The sequence below is a fragment of the Callorhinus ursinus genome, unplaced genomic scaffold (genome assembly GCF_003265705.2).
Source record: "Callorhinus ursinus isolate GAN/ISIS: 27379988/994484 unplaced genomic scaffold, GSC_fseal_2.0 scaffold9, whole genome shotgun sequence".
NCBI classification, from domain to species: domain Eukaryota; kingdom Metazoa; phylum Chordata; class Mammalia; order Carnivora; family Otariidae; genus Callorhinus; species Callorhinus ursinus.
This window is the reverse complement of record NW_027397071.1, coordinates 29095280-29118320: the sequence shown is the minus strand read 5'-3', so window position 1 is coordinate 29118320 and position 23041 is coordinate 29095280. Positions and strand designations below refer to the sequence as shown.

At 36.1% G+C, this 23041-nt stretch overlaps 2 protein-coding genes across 5 annotated transcripts in view; one reads left to right on the top strand and one right to left on the bottom strand.

Annotated features, from left to right (window-relative positions):
• The window catches only part of SELENOF (selenoprotein F), a 56693-nt gene extending 54590 nt beyond the window's left edge, over positions 1-2103 (bottom strand). Inside the window, exon 1 of the mRNA XM_025872124.2 lies at positions 1742-2103. Within this exon, the coding sequence (XP_025727909.1) occupies positions 1742-1825 (84 nt within the window). The 5' untranslated portion in view covers positions 1826-2103. The remainder of the gene's footprint in view (positions 1-1741) is intronic.
• Positions 2104-2383: 280 nt separating this feature from the next.
• Positions 2384-23041, top strand: part of HS2ST1 (heparan sulfate 2-O-sulfotransferase 1) — a 171514-nt gene continuing 150856 nt past the window's right edge. For 2 of the 4 annotated variants that reach the window (XM_025872126.2, XM_025872125.2), the window contains exon 1: positions 2384-2894. In XM_025872126.2, the coding sequence (XP_025727911.1) occupies positions 2771-2894 (124 nt within the window). In that variant the 5' untranslated portion in view covers positions 2384-2770. Of the gene's footprint in view, positions 2895-5893; positions 5985-23041 lie in introns of those variants that run through there. The other 2 variants (XM_073896377.1, XM_073896376.1) reach the window with 2 other exon arrangements.

Genomic DNA, 23041 nt, shown 5'->3' with positions numbered 1-23041 from the left:
CACGGTGGTAGATCACTTAATGGCCATAAATTCCTTCTATCCTGGTACTTACATTTCTTTGCTGAGTTTGTCACTCCTCCTATACAGAGATGGAGTCTGTTTCTCCATCCCTGAAATCTAGACTGGTCCTGTGATTTGCTTTGACAAAAATTGTGAGGTGAAAGTGATGTCTGTGATTTTCAAGGCTAGGCTTCAGGAAGCATTGCTGCTTTTGCTCTTTAGGAGCGCTGCTCTGAGACTGCCATGAAAAGAAGTCGGACTGGAGGATGAGAGGTCACACGGAGGAGAACCAAGTCACCCTTGCTGACAGCACCAACTAAGAATGAAGCCATCTTGGACCTTTCAGTTCAGCTGACCTACTAGCTCAATGCAGCTACGTACATGAACCGGAGGAAATCAACGGAGTAACTGCACAGAAGACCCATAAAATTATGAGAAATTGTTATTTCAAGCCACCAAATTTTGGGGTGGTTACACAACATAGATAATTAAAGACAGAGAAATCAAGAGAAGTCAACATGAAACGTTACTTATCTCTGTATGGTGGTGGACTCTAAGATTGGCAAAGAAAAAAAAGGAGAAAACCTCCAGTAGAAAGTTTAGAGAGGGGTCTTTCAGTAATTTCTAAGGGGCACCAAATGCCTGAATAACAGAATACTATGATACTAATTAGAGAAGTTAAAAACCCACCTTTAAAGTATGGTTGCAAAGAAAACCAGGCAGGAACTTCAAACTCTTTGAGGAAAGAAAAGCACGAGCTGTTTATGGATGTCTTCGGTACAGGCCCTAACTCCCCCAAACCTTGCTTAAGTCAATGAAACCAGGTCTCCTAGAAGAAAATTTTTCAGCAGGCTCAGGAACGAAAATACCTGAAGAATTAAGCTGATTAATGAAACGTGTAAAATCTCCCGCAGTGCCTAGAAAAAAAGAAGTTATTCATAAGGCAAAACATGGATCGCAAGCTTCTTAGGACGGAATCAACCAATATTAAGCTGTACATGAATGAATAGAAAAATAAGACAAAATTAGCGCTTCCCCAAAGATTAAGAACGCGTCTGTTGTGTTAATAATTAACTTAAAAAGCTGGTTAACACTGCCCGATTTTAAACGATATGAAGGCTATCATTTTAGAAAATGGATTTCAAAAAAAAATTATGCTTTAGCATAGAGTAGCTCCTTTTACTGCAACAACGTTGTTTAAAACCACAAATGGCACTGAAATGCATCCAGCAGCACGTGAATAACAGAGCTCGGAGATAAAAGAATTAGAGACCACTAACAATTGAGAGAAAAAAGTAAACAGGAAGTGTACCCCAGACCAAAGACTTGCGGGCTTTCTTATAAGATTTAGGGACCCTTATCATAAAGAACGGTAGTTTCTTGTATTCTGCCCGTTTAAAAACAATCTTCATTCCTTTCTAAGATTCATTGCCTCTCCCCCTCCCCCCGCCCAATGTGTGGTTTACAGGTCGTTTTTATCTGGAACTCTGCAAAAGAAGATAAGTACTACTCAAGATATTCTGAAGTCAGGAGAAAGAACCGCTAGAAATCCGGGGCGGGAAAGGAAAAGCATCAAACGAGGAATGAAGCCACGTAGCATTCCGGTCGCAGCAGTCGCTAAGGAAGCCCAGTCCTCCCAGCCTCTCCAAGTGTGGCTACCATGCAGGACCGAATGTTTCGTATTCCCCAGCGCACCATTCCCCACTCGCCCTGTGCTGCCGCGGAGATGATTTCCACTTACCGTTTGAAGTACAGCAGCCAAGAGCAATCGCAGCCCAAACGCCGACAGGAACAAGCCACTCGACCCAGCCGCCATCGCTACCATCTTTCGTAGGTTTCCGACTGCCCGGAGGACCCCTCAGCTAGGGGCGTCCCTTCCAGAGCCTGATCCAAAACAGGATGTTAAAGGCCGTTGTCATCAAGTCTCTTACTCCGCAGAGGCAGGTATTACCTAAGGGTATGTTGAAACTTAAAGGTGGTCAAATATTTTTATATTAGACATAAATATAAAGTCGCCGGGTCCTTTCGAAACCCCCATCAGGCATTTTCCTAAACTCCCCAAATCTGTGCGGCTCGAAGCTCCTTCCTTTTATGCACGACATTTCGTCCAGCCACCAAGAAGCCCCGCCTTCGCCGGTTTCAGCCGGCCTCCTTCTCCAAGTTTACCCAATCGAATGCCGCTTTGGTTGACACCCACGGCAAAGGAAACCAACCGTGACACGAACCGTGAGGCTCCGTGTTTCTTCGGTCCAATAGGCACAACTGAACGGGAGCAGAGGGTGGAGCCTCTGGTTGCCGAGCAGCGTACGTGGATGCGTGCGCGTGGTGGCGGTGGGGGATGGGCAGGGGGGCGGAGCCGAGGGCGGCGCAGCCGCAGCCGCAGCGCTGGTTGAGGAGCGCGCGGCCGCGAGCAAAGGAGGGAGGGAAGGAAGGAAGGGAAGGAGGCGGGCAGGCGGGCGCGGGGGTCGGGGACTGAGGCAGTAGAGAGGCGAGAGCCCGGCAGCCGCCTCGCACTGTGTTTGCTGCGCGGGCTTTTGGAGGGGGCGGCCTTTGAGTCGGTCCAGGAGAAGCGGGCACCGGCGGCGTTGGTGCTGGCGCCTGGGGGCGGGGGACTGGGGAGGCGAGAAGGGGGGTCGCTGCGGTGGTTCTCTCGCTGTCGCGCTCTCCTTGCCTTTCTCTCCGCTCGGTGGGCTCCCCCCGGCGTCTCACTCGCCTCCGGGGCCCCGCTCCCCGCCCCCGCGGTATGTCTTGATCCCGAGCAGCGGGTTTCATGGGGCTCCTTAGGATTATGATGCCGCCCAAGTTGCAGCTACTGGCGGTGGTGGCCTTCGTAGTGGGGATGCTCTTCTTGGAGAACCAAATCCAGAAATTGGAGGAGTCTCGATTGAAGCTAGGTAAGGAGCAGAGCCACTCCGGGGTGAGTGATGTGGAAGGGGCCGGGCCGGGGAGGCATTGCGACCGGAGTAAGTGGGCTTTCGTCTGACCTGCGGTCTGGCTCGGGGGCAAGAGGGTGAAAGAGCTTCTTGCATCGAGAGCTGGGACTGGGGGCATCGAAAACACAAGCTCCAAGAATGGTGTGAATTGAGCTTGAGTGACGTGCTGGGCTCGCGAGGTCACCGGGCAGAGCTTGCTAAGGTGGGCTTTCCCGTGCCTAAGGGTTACCAGAAGTAGGCATTTCCACCGGGGAGACGGCAAGAGAAGACCGAATTCGGTAGGGAGCGGGAACTGCTAGAGGAGGCAGGAACGCTTAGCCTTGTGTGTTTTCTTGAGTCTACGGAAAGCCCTAGGAGTGTCAGTCGAGGGGTATTCTAATTTGAGGTGTGGATACCTGGATACACATCTTTTGGGGACGGGGAGGTTCGTGAAGGGATAGATGCCCGGAAATGGAGAGAAGATACTGGGAATGATGGTAAGAGAAATACACTGTAGTGAGTTGCACTCTTGTGCTGGGGGCAGCAAGGGACCACACAACTGACGGGAGAAATAGGCTGCCAAGGTAGGACCGGAAAGCAAATAAAAAGCTTCAGCGTGGTACTGAAAGGAGGCATCGAGGCATTTAAGTACTTTTTTTTTAGTGGAGCTAAATTTTGTTAATATTTTGGGTTTACGAAGACGAATGTTTGCGTATGTGGCCCCCGGCAATCTTGTTGTAGTGCATTTAGGAGAGAAGGGAACGCTGAAGGGGAATTACAGTGAGATTTAAGTTGGTGAAAGGAAAAGTAAGATTATGCAATGAATAAACCATATGCTTAAGTACCTTAAGGAGTTAACTGCTTACTTTAATGAGAGAAGGGGTCTGAAGTATATAATGTTGGAGTCTGAAGTTGTGAAAGACCAGAAAAATGCAGATAATAGGTGCTTTCAGATTAGTAGGGAACTTTGGCATTTGGGAGGATTTTGGGGTGAGGGAGGGAGTGTTAAAAGAATGCGATACATTTTGATTTAAAAATGTACATGGCATTTAAAAATCAGCTCAGGAGGCCGTAATTTAAATATGGAAAAGTAATGTGAAGTGTGTTTGTGTATATTCTTTCACCTCAGCATTGTTTTAAATACTTTTTGAGAAGCAAGCGATAAAATACCAGCAGCAAAATCATTTAGACTAAGTAACAGCTAGATGCTGCTGTGGGTGATAATTAACATTAAGGAAAAATGTATTAGTAAATAATTGTAGAAGTATAGCTGCCTATTTGCAGTTTTGGCAGACTTTGCAAAAAGCCTTGGAAACATTTTAAAGAGCAGTCTATCAAAGAGTATCAAATAAATCTAATTGAAGTGCAGCTAAAGTTGAAGGAGGAGCTAAGGATAATTCCATTCCTCTAGGGTAAAACTTACCCTGTACAGTTTTGAAGAGATATCAAATTTATTTACCATGACTTTATTGATTATGTGTCTTGTGTGATGGAAAAATTATTCACCTTAAACATCGAATGTTGGCCAATACACTTTTCCTTTTTGTTTGGATCCACTTAGCATTTGGGGTCATTTTTCTTGCCTCTTTAATGATCCAGCTTTACAGAAAAAAAATGACTCCTTTTAGACAAATTTGAAAGTTATATTAAAATTAAGATTTGTATTTCTTCTCTGTTATATCGCTATTTATATTTCTTGAGCACATTACAGTGGCTAGGATAACTTCAATTTTTATTTTATTTTTTTGCCTCAGATTTTTTTTCATAACACTTGAGAGTGGTTTCCATAGACACAAACTAATTGTTCTTAAAAAGAGGATTATCTTAACATGTAGCAGGCCACAGGTAGAAAATAATGTGTTTTTTTCCCCATGATTTTTTACAAGAAACCTTTAAATTCTATCAGAAATAGTAAATATAGATCAAATCACATGCTCAAAAATGAGCCAAGAAAAGGAGCTCAAATACAAAACACTTGAAGGACTAATAATGCTCTGGAGCTGCAAAAATATGGCAAGTAAAATGTTTAACTTTATGTCAGCAGTCTTGATTTCTTAAAAAGAAAAGTCTTACAAAAGACAGTACTGTGCAGGGATGGGTTAGCCTGGTGATGGGTATTAAAGAGGGCACATTCTGCGTGGAGCACTGGGTGTTATGCACAAACAATGAATCATGGAACACTACATCAAAAACTAATGATGTAATGTATGGTGATATATGGTGATATAACTTGACCACATAACTAATAGTGGCCGAGTCAGGATTGGAACCCAGGTATGTGTGATTCCAAATCAAGTGCTTCTTTAATTATACCAGGCTGCTTGGGACTTTATATTGTCATTACACTAAGATTTAGCAGTTTGAATAGAATTTTTATATGGTAATATCAATGTTTAATTGCATTTATTGCTAAGAATGAATATAATTTTGGGAAAATCTAATTTCTGACACAAAGAAATTGGTTTAGTGTAATGTCTGCTCCTTGTTAATATCCAAATAATGAACATAATTATATTACCCAATGAAACGACTGAAATAAGTTATTTCTGTTGTAGGAAAAAAAAAAGTCTGCAGTTGTTTTCTGTAAGTGTAAAGCTTTCTGTAAACTTAAGCATAAGTTACAAAATTTACACAGTCATATCTCTCAATTTAGGCAAGTAGGTTTCTTTTACTTGAGAAGACTGTCCCCAACCAAGATTATGTATTCTCTATATTTTGTTATAATATCTTATAATTTTTATTTTTTACATTTAGTTCATTAAAGCATTCGTATATTTATAGAGATTTATTATAATTTCTTACAATGAATAGCAACTTATGGCAAATAATATACTAATAAATCATTTTCCATTGTATGTTACAGTTCTTTTTTTCATATATTATAATTTCTTTTTTCATATATTAAATTTTCCTATGTTTTTGGATTGATTTTGGACTCCATTTTTTTCTACTAATTACAGGTTCTCTAAACTTGCAGGACCTATATATAGGCTTCAAGACATCCATGAATTCCCTGAAATTATATGCATAGCTTTCATCAGATTTGCAAAGGCATATGTGATCCCTTTAATGGTAGGAAACGCTAACTTGCAGTAGATGGTTTGTATTTAATGAAGCACGTTTTTTCTTTTTTTAAATATTAATATAACATGCAGCTTGAGAGTAACATTTAGGATACAAACACATTAGTTATGAAAACGTTCTCTGAGGTGTTATGTTGAAAAACTTCATTTTATTAAAATGTATACTTAATTTTTCTAATGGAAGATATGGAGTCAATGAAAACTGTTACTTAGCTTACTACTTACTTAGCTGTTAGAATTGTATATCAGAATTTGTTGCTTTTACAAAGTAGTTTTTTTTTGAGATATCAGAATCTCAAGAGACACCTGTTGCTAATGCTAACTGATGGAATAGTGCAATGAAAGCTTTGTTACATAAATGTTAGAATTAATATGCTTGATTATTTTATTTTCTATAGGGTCTAAGGATTTAAAATAATATTTGCTGTTCAAATGCTTCTAACACCACCCCTACATGAGTTTGTGAATAGCTTAGGACATAATCTTTTAAATGAGGACAGTAACTCAGAATGGACTATTTAGTCCTCTTCACTGGTGAAAATTATGTTACTCTTTCTGTTCTTAAAATCCTCCTAAACTAATGAACTAACACCAGGACTAAGGTTGAGACTGCACTTTGGAATTTGGTAGTATTTAAAGTGCCTGAAATGATGCAACAGTATCTGCAATGTTGCCAAGAATGATAGATTTCTCTACTTCTGAAATTGTTTGAAAAATGCACAGGAGCTACTGTTTAGAAGACTTTGGATTAATTGGAATGCAGTTGTTCTAGAATTGCTAATTAGTGCCTCACTTATGAGTCCTGGATAGATGTCTAGTGCCATGGAGTAGTCACTAGAAACAGTTGGTCTCAAGGTAATCCCGGGATGTCTGTCTACCACTCTGTGAAGACTTTTAATAGCTTTTTGGCACCTAGTGGAGTTGAAATAGTAATGAATATTCAAACACTGCACTCCAGAAGACCACTTTTGAGGGATGTTCTTATAGATACTTACAATTATCTACCCACCTACTAGTAACTGTGTTTAGGTACTCCACCTTTCTGCCAGTTAACTATAGATTATCTGCCTGTTGGATCACTTGTGCACCTGATCCAGTTTCCTAACCTACAAGGCATGGTTCCAGAAGTTTTCCTTCATTCTCCTATAATCATTACTTCTCTTTCTGCTTGAGTATTCTCACTAGCATATGAACGTGCTATTATTTCTCCCACCCAAAAACCAAAGCAATATTTTGTCTTTCTTTTTCATTAAAGCAGTACTTTGTCTTGACTACCCTTTTTTCAGCCAACCTCTGTTCCATATTTTGGCTTCCCTTTGCAGTAAAACTAAAAACTTGTCTAGTTTTGCTGACTCTAATTGTCAAACTCAACAGTAATTTCCCTAATTCCTGTGGTCAATTTTTGATCTTCATTTTATTTGACCTGTCAGCGGAATTTGACACAATTGATCATGTCCTCTTTTTCGGTAGGTTTTCTTTACCTTGCTTCCAAGATACCATACTCTTGGTTTTCTTCCCACCTCATTGGTGGTTACTTCTCCAAATCCTGTGTTAGGGTCTCCTTTTTTCCTCAACCTCTTAGCATAAGCATGACCCAGGGCTCAGTTCTTTGAACTCTTCTCAATTTACTCCCCCTTAGTGGGTAATTTATATGCTGACAACTTCCAAATATATATTTCTAATTCACGCCTATTTCCTAGGAATTTGGCTGCCCACTTGAGTTTGTCTTTGAGTAGTTAATAGACATCTCAAGCTCATGGTGTCCAAAATGGATCTTCTGATATCTCTTTCCACTTCTGAGATATCAGAAGATCTTCAGTTGATGGCAGCTCTATCCTTTCAGTCAGGATAGAGTTATCCTATCCTATCCTCAGTTGATGGCAGCTCTATCCTTTCAGTCACCGGGGTTTTACTTGACTTCTTTTTTCATACTGTACATCTAATCTGTCTGAAAAATCTTGTTAGCTTCCTATCCTCAGTTGATGGCAGCTCTTTCCTTTCAGTCACCAGGGTTTTACTTGACTTCTTTTTTTCATGCTCTGCATCTAATCTGTCAGAAAAATCTTGTTAGCTTTACCTTCAAATATTTCTAGAACATGACTACTACTCAATACTTGCACTGTTATCACCCTAATTCAGGATACCATCATCTTTTCCCTGGATTACTGCCATGTCTTAACTAGTTTTCTTTCACACTTGCCTTTCTACAGACTATTCTTAATATAACAGCTAGAGTGATCCTTCTAAGATGTAAATCAAATCATGTCATTCTGCATAAAACTCTTTGGAAGCTTCCTGAGTTAGAGTGAAACTATCTGCTTTTAAAACAAAGCCCCCAATTTTATTGGCTAAACATGGCAAATGACTTTTTTTTCCATTCACATATTAGGTGATCATTTTGGTGGATGGTTTTCTTCTACATGGGTGATTAATTCAGGGTCTTGGGTACCTCCTGCCCTCTAGGGCATGAAAAGGGTGAGGAGGCCCCCCTTTCTAAACTTTTTTGGCCTCTTTTATCCTCAGTTTATTGATGAAGACTGTTCACTATATGCAAGGGGGGAGGTTGGGAAATGGAGCTTTTAGCTGGCAGTTACTTATCAGTACAACTGTGTATTATGGAAGGGGGTAGCATATATTTGAATTTTTGAATCTCTGCATAAATCCTAAAATTTATTTAGATTTGTTTTATGCCTCAGCATATAAACTGTCTCAGTAAGTGTTCTGTGTGAACATGAAAAATGTGTATTAGTTGTTATAGGGTGGAGTATGCAGTACATGTCGATTAGGTCTAGTTGGTTGGTAAAGTTGTTCTATATCCTTGATTTTCTTCCTGCCTACTTGTTCCATCAATTATAGAGAGAGGGGTTTTGAAATCTCTGATAATAATTGTGACTTTGTTTTTGCTTGAAGCTCTGTTACTTTTTGCTTCATGTATTTTGAAGTACTATGATTAGGTGCATAAATGTGTAGGAATGTCATGTCTTCTTGAATAACCCCTTTTTCATTATGAAATGACCCTTTTTATCATTGGTCATATTCTTTTCTCTGAAACCTGCTTGGTCTGATTAGCCACTTCAGTTTTCTTTTGATTAGTGTTAGCATGATAGATCTTTTCCCACTCTTTGATGTTAAACTGTTCGTCTTTTTATTTAAAGTGGATTTCTTGTTGGCAGCATGTAGTTGGGGCTTGCATCCAATTTCATAATCCCCCTTATAAATGGTGGTGTTTAGAACATTTATTGTTAATGTAATTATTGATATGTTTGGGTTTAAATATGTGTGTTACTATTTGTTTCCTATTTGTTCCATCTGTTCCTTGTTTCCTCTTTTCTCTTTTTCTGGCTTCTTTACGATTGCTTTGTTATTCCATTTTATCTTATTTGTTGACTTATTAGTGGTGCACTTTTTTGTGATTTTTTTTTTTAGTGATTGCTTTAGGGTTTATGGTATACATTATACTATGTCATATGTAAGAACCTTAATTATACTTCCATTTCCTCTCACTTAGCTTTTTGCTGTTGTTATTATAGATCTTATTTTCACATGTAGGTTCTATAACACATTGTTATTTTAAACAATTATCTTTTAAAGAGATTAAAAATTCTTGTTTTATATTTACTCATCAATTTTCCATTCCCAGTGCTCTTCATACCTTTGTGTAGATGCAGGTTTTCATCTGGTACTATTTTCCTTAATCCTGAAGGATTTCTTTTAAAATTGGTTATACTGGGGCGCCTGGTGGCTCAGTCTGTTAAGGGTCTGCCTTTGGCTCAGGTCATGATCCCAGGGCCTTGGATTGAGCCCTGCATTGGGCTCCCAGCTCAGTGGGGAGCCTGCTTCTCCTTCTTCCTCTGCCTTTCCCTACTGCTCGTTCTCTCTCTCTCAAATAAATAAAATCGTTAAAAAAAATAAAATTAGTTATACTGAAAGTCTGTTGGTGATGCATTTTTTTTTTCACTTTTGTATGTCTGAAAAAGTTCCTACTTGCCTTAGATATTTTTGCTGGGTATAGAATTCTAGGTTAATATATATTTTTTCTTTCAGTACTTTACAGGTGTTGCTCTGTTGTCTTTTGGCTTATGTTGTTTCTTATGAGGCTGCATCATTATTACCTTTGTTCAGCTGTACATAATATTCTTTATTCTTTTGACTGCTTTTAAGACTTTCACTAGGTTTTAACTAAAATGGACCTTGCTGTTTTACTAACAGCCTGTTTTAGTATGTATGTTATTTTAATATTTAGTTAATGTTGATACAGTATATTACCTTTGTTCAGCTGTACATAATATCCTTTATTCTTTTGACTGCTTTTAAGACTTTCACTAGGTTTTTAGTTAACTAAAATGGACCTTGCTATTTTACTAACATACATGTTTTAGTATGTATGTTATTTTAATTAATATTTTGATACACTTATATGTGTTATTTTGGTTAATAGTAACTTTTAAAAGATAGGAATTAAGAAAATTTAGCTGCACAGTGTAAACATCATAACTGAAATCCTGTTGCAAAAATGAATTTTTATTTGGTCTTCAGTAAAGAGAGTTGTAAACTCGACCCTCTTTTTGTTCTTCAGAAAAGAGCTTAGTGATTAATTAGGGCTGTCTGTGGTTCTTTCAATTTCTAAGATGCGATGTAAAAGGACAATATCTTAAGTAGTCAGTGATAAATATAATATTTTGAATATAGGGAGGAATGTTGGAGCTTTGAGTAAATTGAGTTGTTGAATTAAAATCGATAAAAATCCTCCTTCAACCTTGCATTTGACTTAGTTGTTTTAGCTTTGTCCATATCATACTGAAACTAGTTCAGCAGTTGGTTTTGACATGAAGATTGTTGATCAAATACAACTGAGAAGTTTGTGATTATTTTGTATTTAGATTTTAGGAAGCTGCCTCTAATTGCCAGCATTTTTTATTTCACTGTAGTATTTTTTTTTTTTAAATAAAATACAGCCATCTCCAATAAAGTGTTGCATGTTCCCTGTGTGTTGTACATCTCTGGCAGAAAGCCAGTTTAACTCAGTTGTTTCCTCCATAGAAGAGCTGATTGGAAAAACTGGCTTGACATGATCTTAAGGTATATTTTAGGTATATTCTTCATTTTGTTAAATAGGATAGAATAAAAACCATCATTGTCCTCTAGAACATAAATTTCTTATCTTCCCTTCATGTTTTGAAGATTAAAACAAAGGAAGCAAACACCCTTCTAATGATATTTTAGTGTCTCAAAATAGCTTTCTAAGCAAGGAAAATTAGGGGTATGTGTGACTTTTGCTCCTGAACCTGGGAGTTGTTAGTGAGGTCTCTCTCTGATTTGGGATGAACCCATCCAGGAATGTCTGATTGGTGAGATACCATTATGCACCCTTTCTATTTTGTCCTAGGTTAGAACTCTGACTAATTAAGCCTGTGAGTAGCTACAGTTAGTCTTCCTCATGACCACTCTGACTTCCCTTTGATTTTTTTTTTTTAACTTGATTTGAATCTCTTTCTTCTTTACCACTGGGCCCATGTTTCTTCAGTGGTTTTCTGCTTTTCCCACCAGTGGCAAGCCATCATGATCTCTGAACCTTCATCTATAACAGACAATAATAACTAACACTTGTTGAATACTTATGGTAAACGAGGCATATTTAAAGTGTTTTATATGTATAACTTCATTTAATATAAATGTTGCTTATTTCTGCTGTCCTCAGAGAGTGGGAGGTTAAAATGGTCCTCAAATGATGTAACGAATGTGAAAACATTTGTAAACTATAAAAACTACAATTAAAAAAACTATAAGTTGTTATTAATAGTGATGATAATATATTTATCTTCTTTTTGTTGCTGTTATCTTTTTGGTTTAATGTAGTTTTGAGTTTATGTTTTTTTTGCTGCTGTAGGCTTTGCCCAATGCCCTACGTCATAGGATTATACTTGTCTTACAAGTGTTTAGATAAATCAAATGATGTTACATGAGTTAAAGGTTTGACATTCAGATTAACTATTTCTTTCCTCTCTTAGGAAGGAGTAAAAATCACTGGCAGTTCATGTTATTATTTGCTCCTAAAGATAGACATCTATTTACTTTCATAAAAATTACAGAAAAGTCTTGGCTCTTTAACATGATTGAAGTTCCTTCACTCTTGCCTACTAATCTTTGCCAACTTGGCCGTTTAAGGATAGATTTTTATAAAATGCACATTAAATTTGAATTGTGACAAGGGAATCTCTGTGTGTGTGTGTATGTAAAATAATTTCTTAGCTTCCAAATAATTTTTTTTAAAGCGTTGATAGTCAAATTAGTGGAGGAAGAAAGAACTCAAGCCTATTTCTCCATTATGGAAAAGGTTTTATGTGATAGTTCCTTTATTGTCAATTTTCCCACAGTGATTCATTGTCATATTCTTAAATACAGGGGAAAAATGTATTCTGTATCCTTTATTTTAATTGGGGAATTCCAAGTTTTTCTTTTTTTATTTGAATATGGAATAGATTGTACTGTAGGTTTAATGATGAGATTATGAGAATCCTAAAGAACAGAATTCTTGAATCTTACATGGCATCAGAGACTTTTCAACTACAATTAAATATAATGCTTACTTCAGCTTCTGAGGTAAATTTTGGAGAAATAGCATCATTGCTGCCTTTTATTTAAGGAGTCAGGGAAACAGTCCACTCTTGCATTTGGTTTACACAATAAAAGTGAAGTGGAAAGGTCTTATTAGTAATAACAAAGACAGTTTGGGAAAATGATAAGAACTGAGGTTGTATAAGGTTGTAGCATAAATGCTTTGATACTGCTCTTCTTGCAGTGCTACTACGGGCTCTGACTGTGATTTAAGGTTTTTACTGTAAAACCCAGGAAGGATAGACAGAATTTAAGACCACATTGTTGATTATTTAGAAAAAAATTATGGTAAGTAAGTTATCTTCCTATTTGGTTTTTAATTTAAGAAAATCTGATAAAATAGTTTATAACTTATTCATATAGCCATGATAGTAAGAAAAATTGGACTAAGTTGACATTTCTAAGCTACAGTTTTCAAATATGATTTAAAATAAGTATTGTTAGATTAACGTTAAAGGATAAAAATAAATTGCCGAAGCTTAAATTAAAGATAGTTTTGAGGAGAGCTTTTGCCTTAATTTTAATTTTTTTTTTTTTTTTTTTAGCCATTCCTTTGGTTGTTCATAGTATAGTACGTACAGTTTCACATACTTGGTGTAATATACTGATTCATTTTATAGTCCAAGCAGTAACTACCTAGTTACCTTGCCTGGGGATGAAAATATTCCTGAAGAAAGAAAGTGATACACAAAAGTCATATAATGTTTTGTTTTAGGCTAGGGTCATGATCAAATATATTAACTTATGATTTATAAAATTGAAATTACTGATTTAATAAGTAGTAATACCTATAGTAATAGTCTTCTTTCTATATTAGAACAGTATTAGTAATAGGTAAGATCCTGGTTACTAAGAGCACTTGCACCATGGACATAAGAAGTGAGAGCTCTTTTCAAGGGAGGAGCAGAAGAAGGCAGGAAAAGTACAACAGTCTAGGTTAAGTTAGTATAATGAAACTATCTTCCTTGAAAGCTTCTGAGAACAGTTCTGAAGAAAGTAATGCAGTTATGGTATGCTTATAAGATAATAGGACCCAAACTAATACTATTTTTCAAAGTATTTACCTTGAGAAAGTTATACATTAAAAATAATGTAGTTGCCGAAAATATTTTGGAACTGTGTAGAGTTTGGTGTTAGAAGTTTTAAAACTACACAAGATCAATTTCCTTATAGACATAGCTTAAAATTATAATTTAAAAACTTGAATTATAAAAGTATGGATTATTTGGAAAAAGGGGAAAGAAAAGGTAATCTTTGTTTTGCATACTAACAAGCCCATTATTCTTTGCAAGTTTCTGTCATGTAGGTTTCTTAGATAAAAATGATTATAATATTTTATCTTTTCATTTAACATCAGATCATAAACATGTCCCTAGGTTGTTATCACAGTAGCTAACTGCTAACCCTTTTTGAGGTGGGGAAATAGGAGTCTTTTAATAGGGTTTCAGCTTTTCATTATGGTAAACTATGAAGTAACTACTATGGAGTACTGATTTTGTTTCTTTTAGCTCTAATATTCTAAATATAATAACATAAGAGTTTCAGAATCTCCTTAGTTGGAATGAAATTTAAAATCCCAATCTAGAATGCATTTGACTTTATTCTGCTTTCCCTTGTGGGTTTCATCCAGAGCTTATCCAGGTTTTGTGAGGCCTCTAGGTTTTGTAATTTCGGGGGTCCTTTTTAAGAAAAAGTACAAAATTATGAATATAAAATCATGCCTACGGCTTTTGGAAGGGGCCCATGCCAAGTGTATGAACCGAAAGTTTATTAGCTTTATAGTGTAATCCCATCCTTCTGATGCCTCATGATACTCAAAGTCCAAAAGGAAAGTGCTCTCTGATATACTAAAGAACTGTTCTTTTTTTCTTTAAAGTGTATTATATATCTTTCCGTCTATATAGTTCTGTCTTTATACCTTGTGAATACTTGGTTTGTAAAACATTTAGATGAAGTTATAAAACATGGTTGATGTTGGAGATAACTGCTTGGGTCTGGGGAGCAGATAATTAATCCATCCCCCCCATTGAAATTCTGTACCAACTGAGCAAATACATAAGGGAATCAGATGGAGATCAGAAATTTGCAGGTGGAGATCAGAATTTTGGTTGGATAAAGGTGGATTGGAAGGTTTGGCTTAGATGTGTCACCACAATGGCCTTCTCAGTACTCTTCATCTCTGAATACGATTTATCCAGCCATTTACTGCACTAAACAACTTTGGCCTCTTGACAGGGGCCAGAATGTAGGCTTTCCTTTAAGTTCACAGCACAGAACAGCAGAAACTGTGTGCATCTTCAGATAAAGACTGGCTCTAAACGAAGAAGAACTTATGTGACACTGAACAAAGCATGCCCAGTTCTATCTCCCAAATTCACCAGAGAAGTCTTTCACTCTCTCCCTCCCCACACTATGAATTTTTTTTTTTTTTAAGGTATTAAGACTTTTAACTTCACAATTTTCCCTAGATAGTAGTTGGCTTTTCAGTTTGGTTCATGGTATTTTTATGTATACCATAGATTTTGATTTTGGTATAATTAAAATGATTCATCCTTTAGGATTTTTGCCTTTGGTTTTTTATGTATATATACATATATGTGTATATATTTAAATAAAGATGTAATAAATATACAATTTTATTTGAGTATGTGCTTAATGGTGTTCTGGTTTAATCTTCATTTATTTAAGAGTTTTCATTTCTTTATATAAATTTAGTTTCTAACATCTATAATTTTTTATCTCTGAAGAACTTTTAACATTTCTTGCAGGCAGGTCTACTGGTAACAAATTCCCTCAATTTTTGTTTCTCTTAGACAATCTTGATAATGTCCTTCGCCTTTGAAGATTCATTTTGCTGGATGCAGAATTCTAGGTTTTTTTTTTCGTTCAACACTTTAAAATATTTTACTTCAGTCTCTTTGCATGGTTTCTGAAGAGAATTCTGATACAATTCTTAATGTTGTTCCTCTTAGATAAAGTGTTAGTTCCTCTGGTTTCCTTCAAGATTTTCTCTGTCTTTGCTTTTCTGTAGTTTGAATATGATGTGCCTAAGTGTAGATTTTTTCAGTATTTTGTTTGATGGTCTCTGAGCTTTATGGTGTGTGATTTGGTCTATGTCATCTATTTTGGAAATTTTTCAGCCATTATTCAAAGTTCATCTGTTTTTTACTTCTGATATTTCTATTATGCATATGTTACACATTTTGTAATCATCCCACAGTTGGATATTCTGGGGTTTTTTTGTTTGTTATTTTTTCCTCTTAGTTTTTCAGTTTGGTAATTCATATTGATATTTCTTCAAGCTTACTGATTCCTTTCTTGGCTGTGTCCAGTCTGTTAGCCCATTAAAGGCATTCATTTCTGTTACAGTGTTAATTGAGTTTCTTTCTCAGGGTTTCCATATCTCTGCTTACATTGCTTACATTATCCACCTGTTCCTTCATGGTGTCCACTTTTTCCATTGAAGCCCTCAGTCTATTAGTCATAGATATTAAATTCTCAGATGTGATCATTCTAAAAATATATCTGATGCTTGCTTTGCCTCTCCACATGTTTTTTGCTTTTTAGCATGTCTTGTGATTTTTTGATAGCTGGGCATGATGTATTGAGTAAAAGGAACTCAGGTAAATAGGCCTCAGTGTGAGGTTTTATGTTATCTGGCTAGGAGGCCGTATTTACTGATTATTTTAACTTTGGTATTAGAAGTTAAAATGTCCTTGTTTTTGGGTTTCTCTAGTAACTCCTGAGGCTTGTTTTTCTTTCAGTTATTAGATAATTATAAGATACGAGCCTTATTGTTAGTAGGTAAAGTATGGGAAGAAAAGAAGCATTCAATTATTCTATAATTATAAGTCCTTTTTAAAAAAATTTTTTTAAATTTAGAAATTTATTCTGTTTAATCCACAAGCTTTATATAGCTTTAGTTAAAAACAAACAAAAAACCCGAAAACAATGAAAAGACACTATTTCAAAGTCTGGGCCCTTGTAGCCTTCCAAATATGAGAGCTCTGAAAGTTGTATATATCAATTGGAATAAAAGACAAAATTATGAATGGAACCATTACATTTCATAAAACAAACTTTTTTATAACTGAAGGGTCCTTCCTGGTCTAAGTCTTTTAGTGAGCCTGTGCCTCTTGGCGGTGACTTTATGGAGTGCTTGTTAGTTCCCCTGCCCTTCTCCCCTCAACACTTAGGTGAGACAAGAAGTCTAGAGAGGACTGAAGTTATGTTATTTCCTTTACTCTGGGTTGGTTAGGCTTTGGTAAAGTAGTTTCCTTTGAGGGCCAGATTTTGTTATGGAGACCAGAGAGAGCCCTGGGCTGTTTCAAATGGCTGCTTTTCCCATCCCTCTTTGGAAGTATGAGGGAGTTTTTCTCAGATCTTCATAGTGTGAACCTGTTGGTGCACCTGGAGGTAACACTTAGGAAAGTCCTCCACCCCAAGTCTGCCATTCCCAGATTTGTTGTTGTTGTTGTTTTCAAGTTAGTCCACACTGAACTTCCAGTAATTCATCAATTGTAGTTTGTGTTCCCAGGGATACTGGCCCCACCTGTGGGCTTCACAGCCTCTGTAAGCTGTGATTTTCTGTATTCACCTATCTCTCCAATTTTTAGGGCAGCAGTTTGCCCTGGTCCTCAGTTCTCTGATGGATCTAACAAGAGTTGTTGATTTTCAGGTTGTTGGTTTTTTTCTTACTGTGAGGATGGTAGTAATGACTTCTAAGCTCTTTTCACATCTAACCAGAAACACTCTTAGTGATATTTTATAAGTAGTTATACAGTTTTATTCTGTTACTTTTATTTTTTGACCTCTGTGTTTTAGTCCATCTGGAATTTAGGTTTGTAGGGATATAGGGAATAGGGTATGTATCTGGGCCATTTGTTTGCACTGCTTTGCTTAACAATTCTTGGGTGTTAGGGTTTTCTGCTTTTAATTATTATAGCCTCATTATTTTCTTTAGTACCTGGTAGGGGTAATCTTTCCTGCATGATTCTTTGCTTTACTTATTATTCCAGTTCAACTTCAGAATGATGTTGCTAAAAAAAAAAAGGCATTAGGATTATTGAAATGCTTCAGATTGATTAGAATGGGGATAGTGTAATGTTTGGACTTCGCCATCTGGAAGTATTTCTTTGTTCAGGTTTTCTTTTACATTTGGAAGTTTATAATTTGTTTTCAGTTATACAGGTTTCTTGTGAGATGTATTTTGTGCAGTTTTAAAACTTTTTTATTTTGAAATAATTTTATGCACATGGAAGTTGCACAGAGTACACAGAGTTCCCATGCACTGTTTAATGTTACCCAGCTCCCCCAATGATGGCATCTTATAAAACTGTAATGTAGTTATCAAAGCCAGGAAATTGACATTAGTGAGATGCTATTAACTATGGACTTTATTTGGATTCCATAATTTTTTACATGCATTCTTAAATATATACATATATACATGTACACACACATACATGTACACATCTGCTAGTTTTACTACACACGTCTTCCCTGCCCTCTCATTCTTCCTCAACCCCTCCTCCCCCTCCCTCTCTACTGGAGAATGAGAATGATAATAATTTTCAGGAAGCTGCTCTGTTAACAGATTTGAAATTCTAAAAGCTTTTCAGTTGCTTTCATTGAGGTTTTTAGGAATATAATCTTCTCATTTGCTAATAGTGTTATTTTTGTTTCTTTCTGTATCCTGTCATACTGCACTGGCTGGATTTCTAAGTTATACTTATTTTGTTCTGATTTTTATGTAATTGTCCTTGGGCTTCACATTTAAGAGGAAAATTAGCTATAGATGTATATTACTAATTGATTTCTCTAATATTTGGTATTAAAATTAATCATTGATATGTAATTGCTTTGCCATGTTTTTGGAATTCTCATCACATATAAATTATCTCATTTAATCTTCACAACCTCCTAAAATAGGTGTCAGTATTGTTTCTTTACAGGTGAGTAGTATATTGGTTTAGGCTAAATAATTTACTTAAACTTACATAGTTTGGCTCAAGCTCAAGTTTTAAAATGTTTTATTCATTTCACATTTAACCATTCTTCTTTGTTATCTCCTATAGCAATACAAAAGATGCATTTTCAGCTATTCAGATGAATTTGATGCTGGGGCATGTGTTTATTCCATGGGAGTGGTATCCTAGAATTAAATAAATTCATTTTGTAAAATTCAGATTAAACACTTTGCAAACTGCTATTCCAGTGTTTAATTATACTTATCAAAAAAGTATGTCCTTTTTTTTTAAAGTATGTTCTTTAAAGGATAGGAGTACTAAGCGGGTTCCTTCCTCCCTTTCTTCTGCAGGTATTTGTTTGGAGATATAGCCATTGTTGAGTATTTAAATATGTCAAGATTGCTTTAGTTAGATGGATATGAAATTAATTGTGGGAGTACAAAGAAATTAATATTTTATACTTAATTATAGAGAACATTAACTTTTTCAGGAACATCAAATGTTAACTCCCCTGCAGTTTAAGTTTAGTATGCATTCTTATTTCTGATCACTTTAAGATGATGTCAGAGTTTTACTGTGACTTAGTATTAATGAATCATAAAATAAATAGACATTTCAAATGAGCCTTGAAGGACATTTTACTTAGTTTTCTTCCCATTGTAGGAATGCTTTCTTTTCTGACTTTTTTAGTATGTTATTTGTGGGGAAAGGGTTAATTTTTTATTCTAGCTGCAGTCTTTAATAATTTTGAAAATCCCCGGCCTTCTATCTTGTATGTATATATCTCTTTCAAATTTGAGGCAGTTTTAGTGTGCCTATATTTTCTTTAGGCACCTTTATCTTTTGCATTGACATTCATTGATTCCTTCTCTTCCACCTGTCTTATACTTATTTCAGTAACTTAATTAGGTAAAATCTGTAAAACCATACTTGTGCTTATATATCATAACAATGTAATAAATTCTTTAAAATGAATTTTATTTTGTCATTGACTTTGGTTACATGTGTGCTCAACAGTTACTCTCTGATATCTAACTAGATCACTTGTTAAATCTTTTTAGCTTGCATTCCTTTCGCTGAGCTGTTACTGTAACATTAATTTCTCTGAAATCCTCTGGAAGGAAAGATAAAGATTATATGTTGATTTCTTCTGGTCAAAGGAAAGGTACATTGGTAGAACAGGGTGTATAAAGTATATTCTATTTTGTGTTTGAAGATGGACTACACAGATGTCTTTTTTCCAAAAGTTCTTTGCTAAGTTAATGAGAAGGTAGGTGAGCTTATTAGGGGTGAACAGACTTTTCTGTTTGGTGTTAGGGGTATTTTCTAGCATCAATGCTTAATTTTTTAAATTAGAATCTTCTTTCCCAATACAGATATCAATCACTTTCAGTTAAGTTGCTGTGAATAATTCCTTCTGCTCATTTCTCTTTTAAGCTTTTTCATTCTCTTCCCAGTTGAGTTCTTTATGCTCAGTCTTTTTTGACAGCGTTTTTTTTTTGGAAGGCAAGGACTCCCTACGTAGCTTTTGTGATAGCCCAGTTATGAAAAGCAGTGGGATAAATGTTCACATTATAACTTCCTTTTATTGGCTGAGGTGGTGCGGATTAATAGAAAAGCAAAAACAAAAAATAGTGAATGTTGGCAAGTGTTCAGGTATTTCTTCCTTTGTATCATTCACCTTTGGCTCAGATCAGTAACTGCTTATGAGTAAGTTTTTCTCAGCCTTAGAAATAAGGAGTTGAGAATAATGTCTGGATAACTGATTAGTATCCACCTCAGGTGTTGGGTGGATTAATTGATTCTTAGCCTAAGAAATGTCAAAGCAGTATAAATGCAAACTACTATTATGATACAGTAAAAGCTGTTTTGGAAAAAAAAAAGTAATTGAACTGGTAGAAGAATCTTAAGGGAGAGATTGGATTTGAGTTTCTGTATGGTCTTTCATTCTGAATACTAATTAGTCCTTGAGCATATGTAAAACTGAAGTTTTTTTTTTTAAAGTTGTGAAGTGTTTATGCAAATAGGTTCAATTTAAATTTCTTGCCATATAGTGTGTAGGAGGGCTTCTTGAAGTTTGCTTTCAGACTGGGTGATTTCTGATCGATAGAGCTAAGCCATTTTCATCATTAACCTTTTGGACTTTTATTTTTGTTAAGAACAAGAGTTAAATATAAGTCCTTAGGAAAGATAAATAAATGTTGCATCTCACAGGTAGGGTACAGACTAATTGCAGCTCTGTGTAATAATTGCTTGTAAAAGGTGTTTCCGTTCTTCCCGGATCTGTGGGTTATCTCTTACCTGATCCATTTGCTGAGTTTGTTTTTGTGATGGAAAAATTAATTTGAGCTGAAGTATGTCAGGATCACTTAGAAAAAAGTTACTGTATGGTGTACCACAAATAAAGACTACTTAGTGGTTTTTTTTTTTTTTTTTTTTTACTCCTTATCATATATGTGTTTGCATTTTCTGTTTGTGGAATAGTGAATCAAGTTTATACTGTTAGAATTTTAGAGTGGTGGTTCTCAATGTTAGTTACTTGTTGGAGTCGCCTCAGAAGCTTAAATAAACAAACAGATGGTGCTGGCTGGGTCTCACCCTCCAAAGATTGGTTTGCTTGGTTTGGGGGGTGGCCTAAGGCTTCAGTTCCCCAGTAATTCTCATGTACAGCTAAGGTTGAAAGCCTCTGTTCTATAGACTCAGACTGAATCAATGCATTTTGAGCACGCGTTAATGTTTTTTAGAATTAGCTCCTAAAAATTCTTGTCATAGTTACAAAACTATTATGAATATTTTAAATTGTTTCTGAATTTACCATGGTTACCTTAAAATGAGCATTGTTGATGCCACCTGTATTTTGCAGGTTTACCAGATTTGGCCAAAAGATTAAAAGGCTTAATAGTTAAACTGCCTTTCATAGTGAGCTATTATTTCCTTCAAAATATAAGAAAAAGAAAAGTAGAGAAATACTGTTTTTTGGTTAGTTTCATAACTTTTATAATTAAGGGGGATGAATAAAATCCGTTAGTACATTTCCTGTTAGCAGTATGTTTTCACAAGGTGTTTTGTAAATCCACCATGTGCGTTTTAGTCCTTTTTCTCTCATTTTCAAAATTGGAACAGATTGTTGAAGTTGTATGTGCAAACGTTAATTAAAATAGATTCATCATTCTAATAATAGTTAATTACTATTTACTAAAGGTGCTTGTTTAGGTGACTTCATATAGGTTTCCAAATTCTATAGGAAGTCCAATAAGATTTAAACTGACATTTAATGTTCTGTTCAGAGTTAGCTGATGTCGCTTGGGGAAAGGTGACTGTCTTATTTCAGCATGTTTAGGTATGGGAAAATAAACAAGCATTCTCATATGACTTTGGGAAATGATGACTATTAAAAACACATTGGGCGGTAGATAAGCTGTTCATACACCAATCAAAGGTGTGTGACTCAAACATCTGTAGTCTGCTGTAGAACTGGAAAAAGATGATATTAAGGATAATTTTAGAAGCATCTCCATGGACGGTTACCGATCAAGGCTGATTGATTCCTGGCAAAATTATGTCATTGTTCATATTTGGTGCTTACCTCTTTTCTGGAGTCTTTCCTACTCTGTCTCTTGTGCTGTGATACTATTCTTCTCAGTTACCTTTTATAAACTCTGGATTTGTCTTCCTATGAAATGTATAGTATTCCCCAAATTTCTTCTCTCCTTTTGACTAAAATTTCTCTTATCCGTAGGGTTTTTACTGGAGGTGGGGGTAGGAATGGTGGGTTGAGAGACAGAGAAAGCAATTCATAAAATTTTCCTCCTGACCCTTTCCTTACCATATAGCCTGTGTACCCACTACTTGGCTTTATTAAGTATTAATATATTTGCACATTTATGCTAAAACAATACAGATATGTCAAAGCCTCTGGTACTTCTAACTGAACCCATTTCCCTCTTTTTCTCTGCACAGGTAACCACTGTGTGGAGTTTATCTTTTTCAGAAGTATTTTCATAAACCAGATCAGTCTCTTAAGTAATAAATCAAAATTGGGAGGGAAATGTTTATGAGCAGAAACTTGATACCCCACTTAGAGGTTATTAATAGTGATAAAACCAAGTCTGCGTCTAGACATTTTTTTCATCCTGACTCTGAATATTCTATACTGATCGTTTTTTTTCATCCTGACTCTGAATATTCTATACTGATCGTTTAAAGACTTTCCTGTTAAAAACTTGTAAAAGCTTGTGAACCTAGGCTGTAAGGGGACACAAAGGATTAATTCTACTTTGTTAAAATCTAGTAATGTGTGTCGAAATGTGATTATGGCTTGACAAGGAACCATTGGACGAACAGAATTCAGTGTTTATGGGACTAGGTTGTTGGCAGGCACAATTAACAGTGCTAGCATCACCGAAACAAGCCAACTCTTTTATCTCTGTCAAATAAGAGATCAATCCCTTTAAATTTTAGA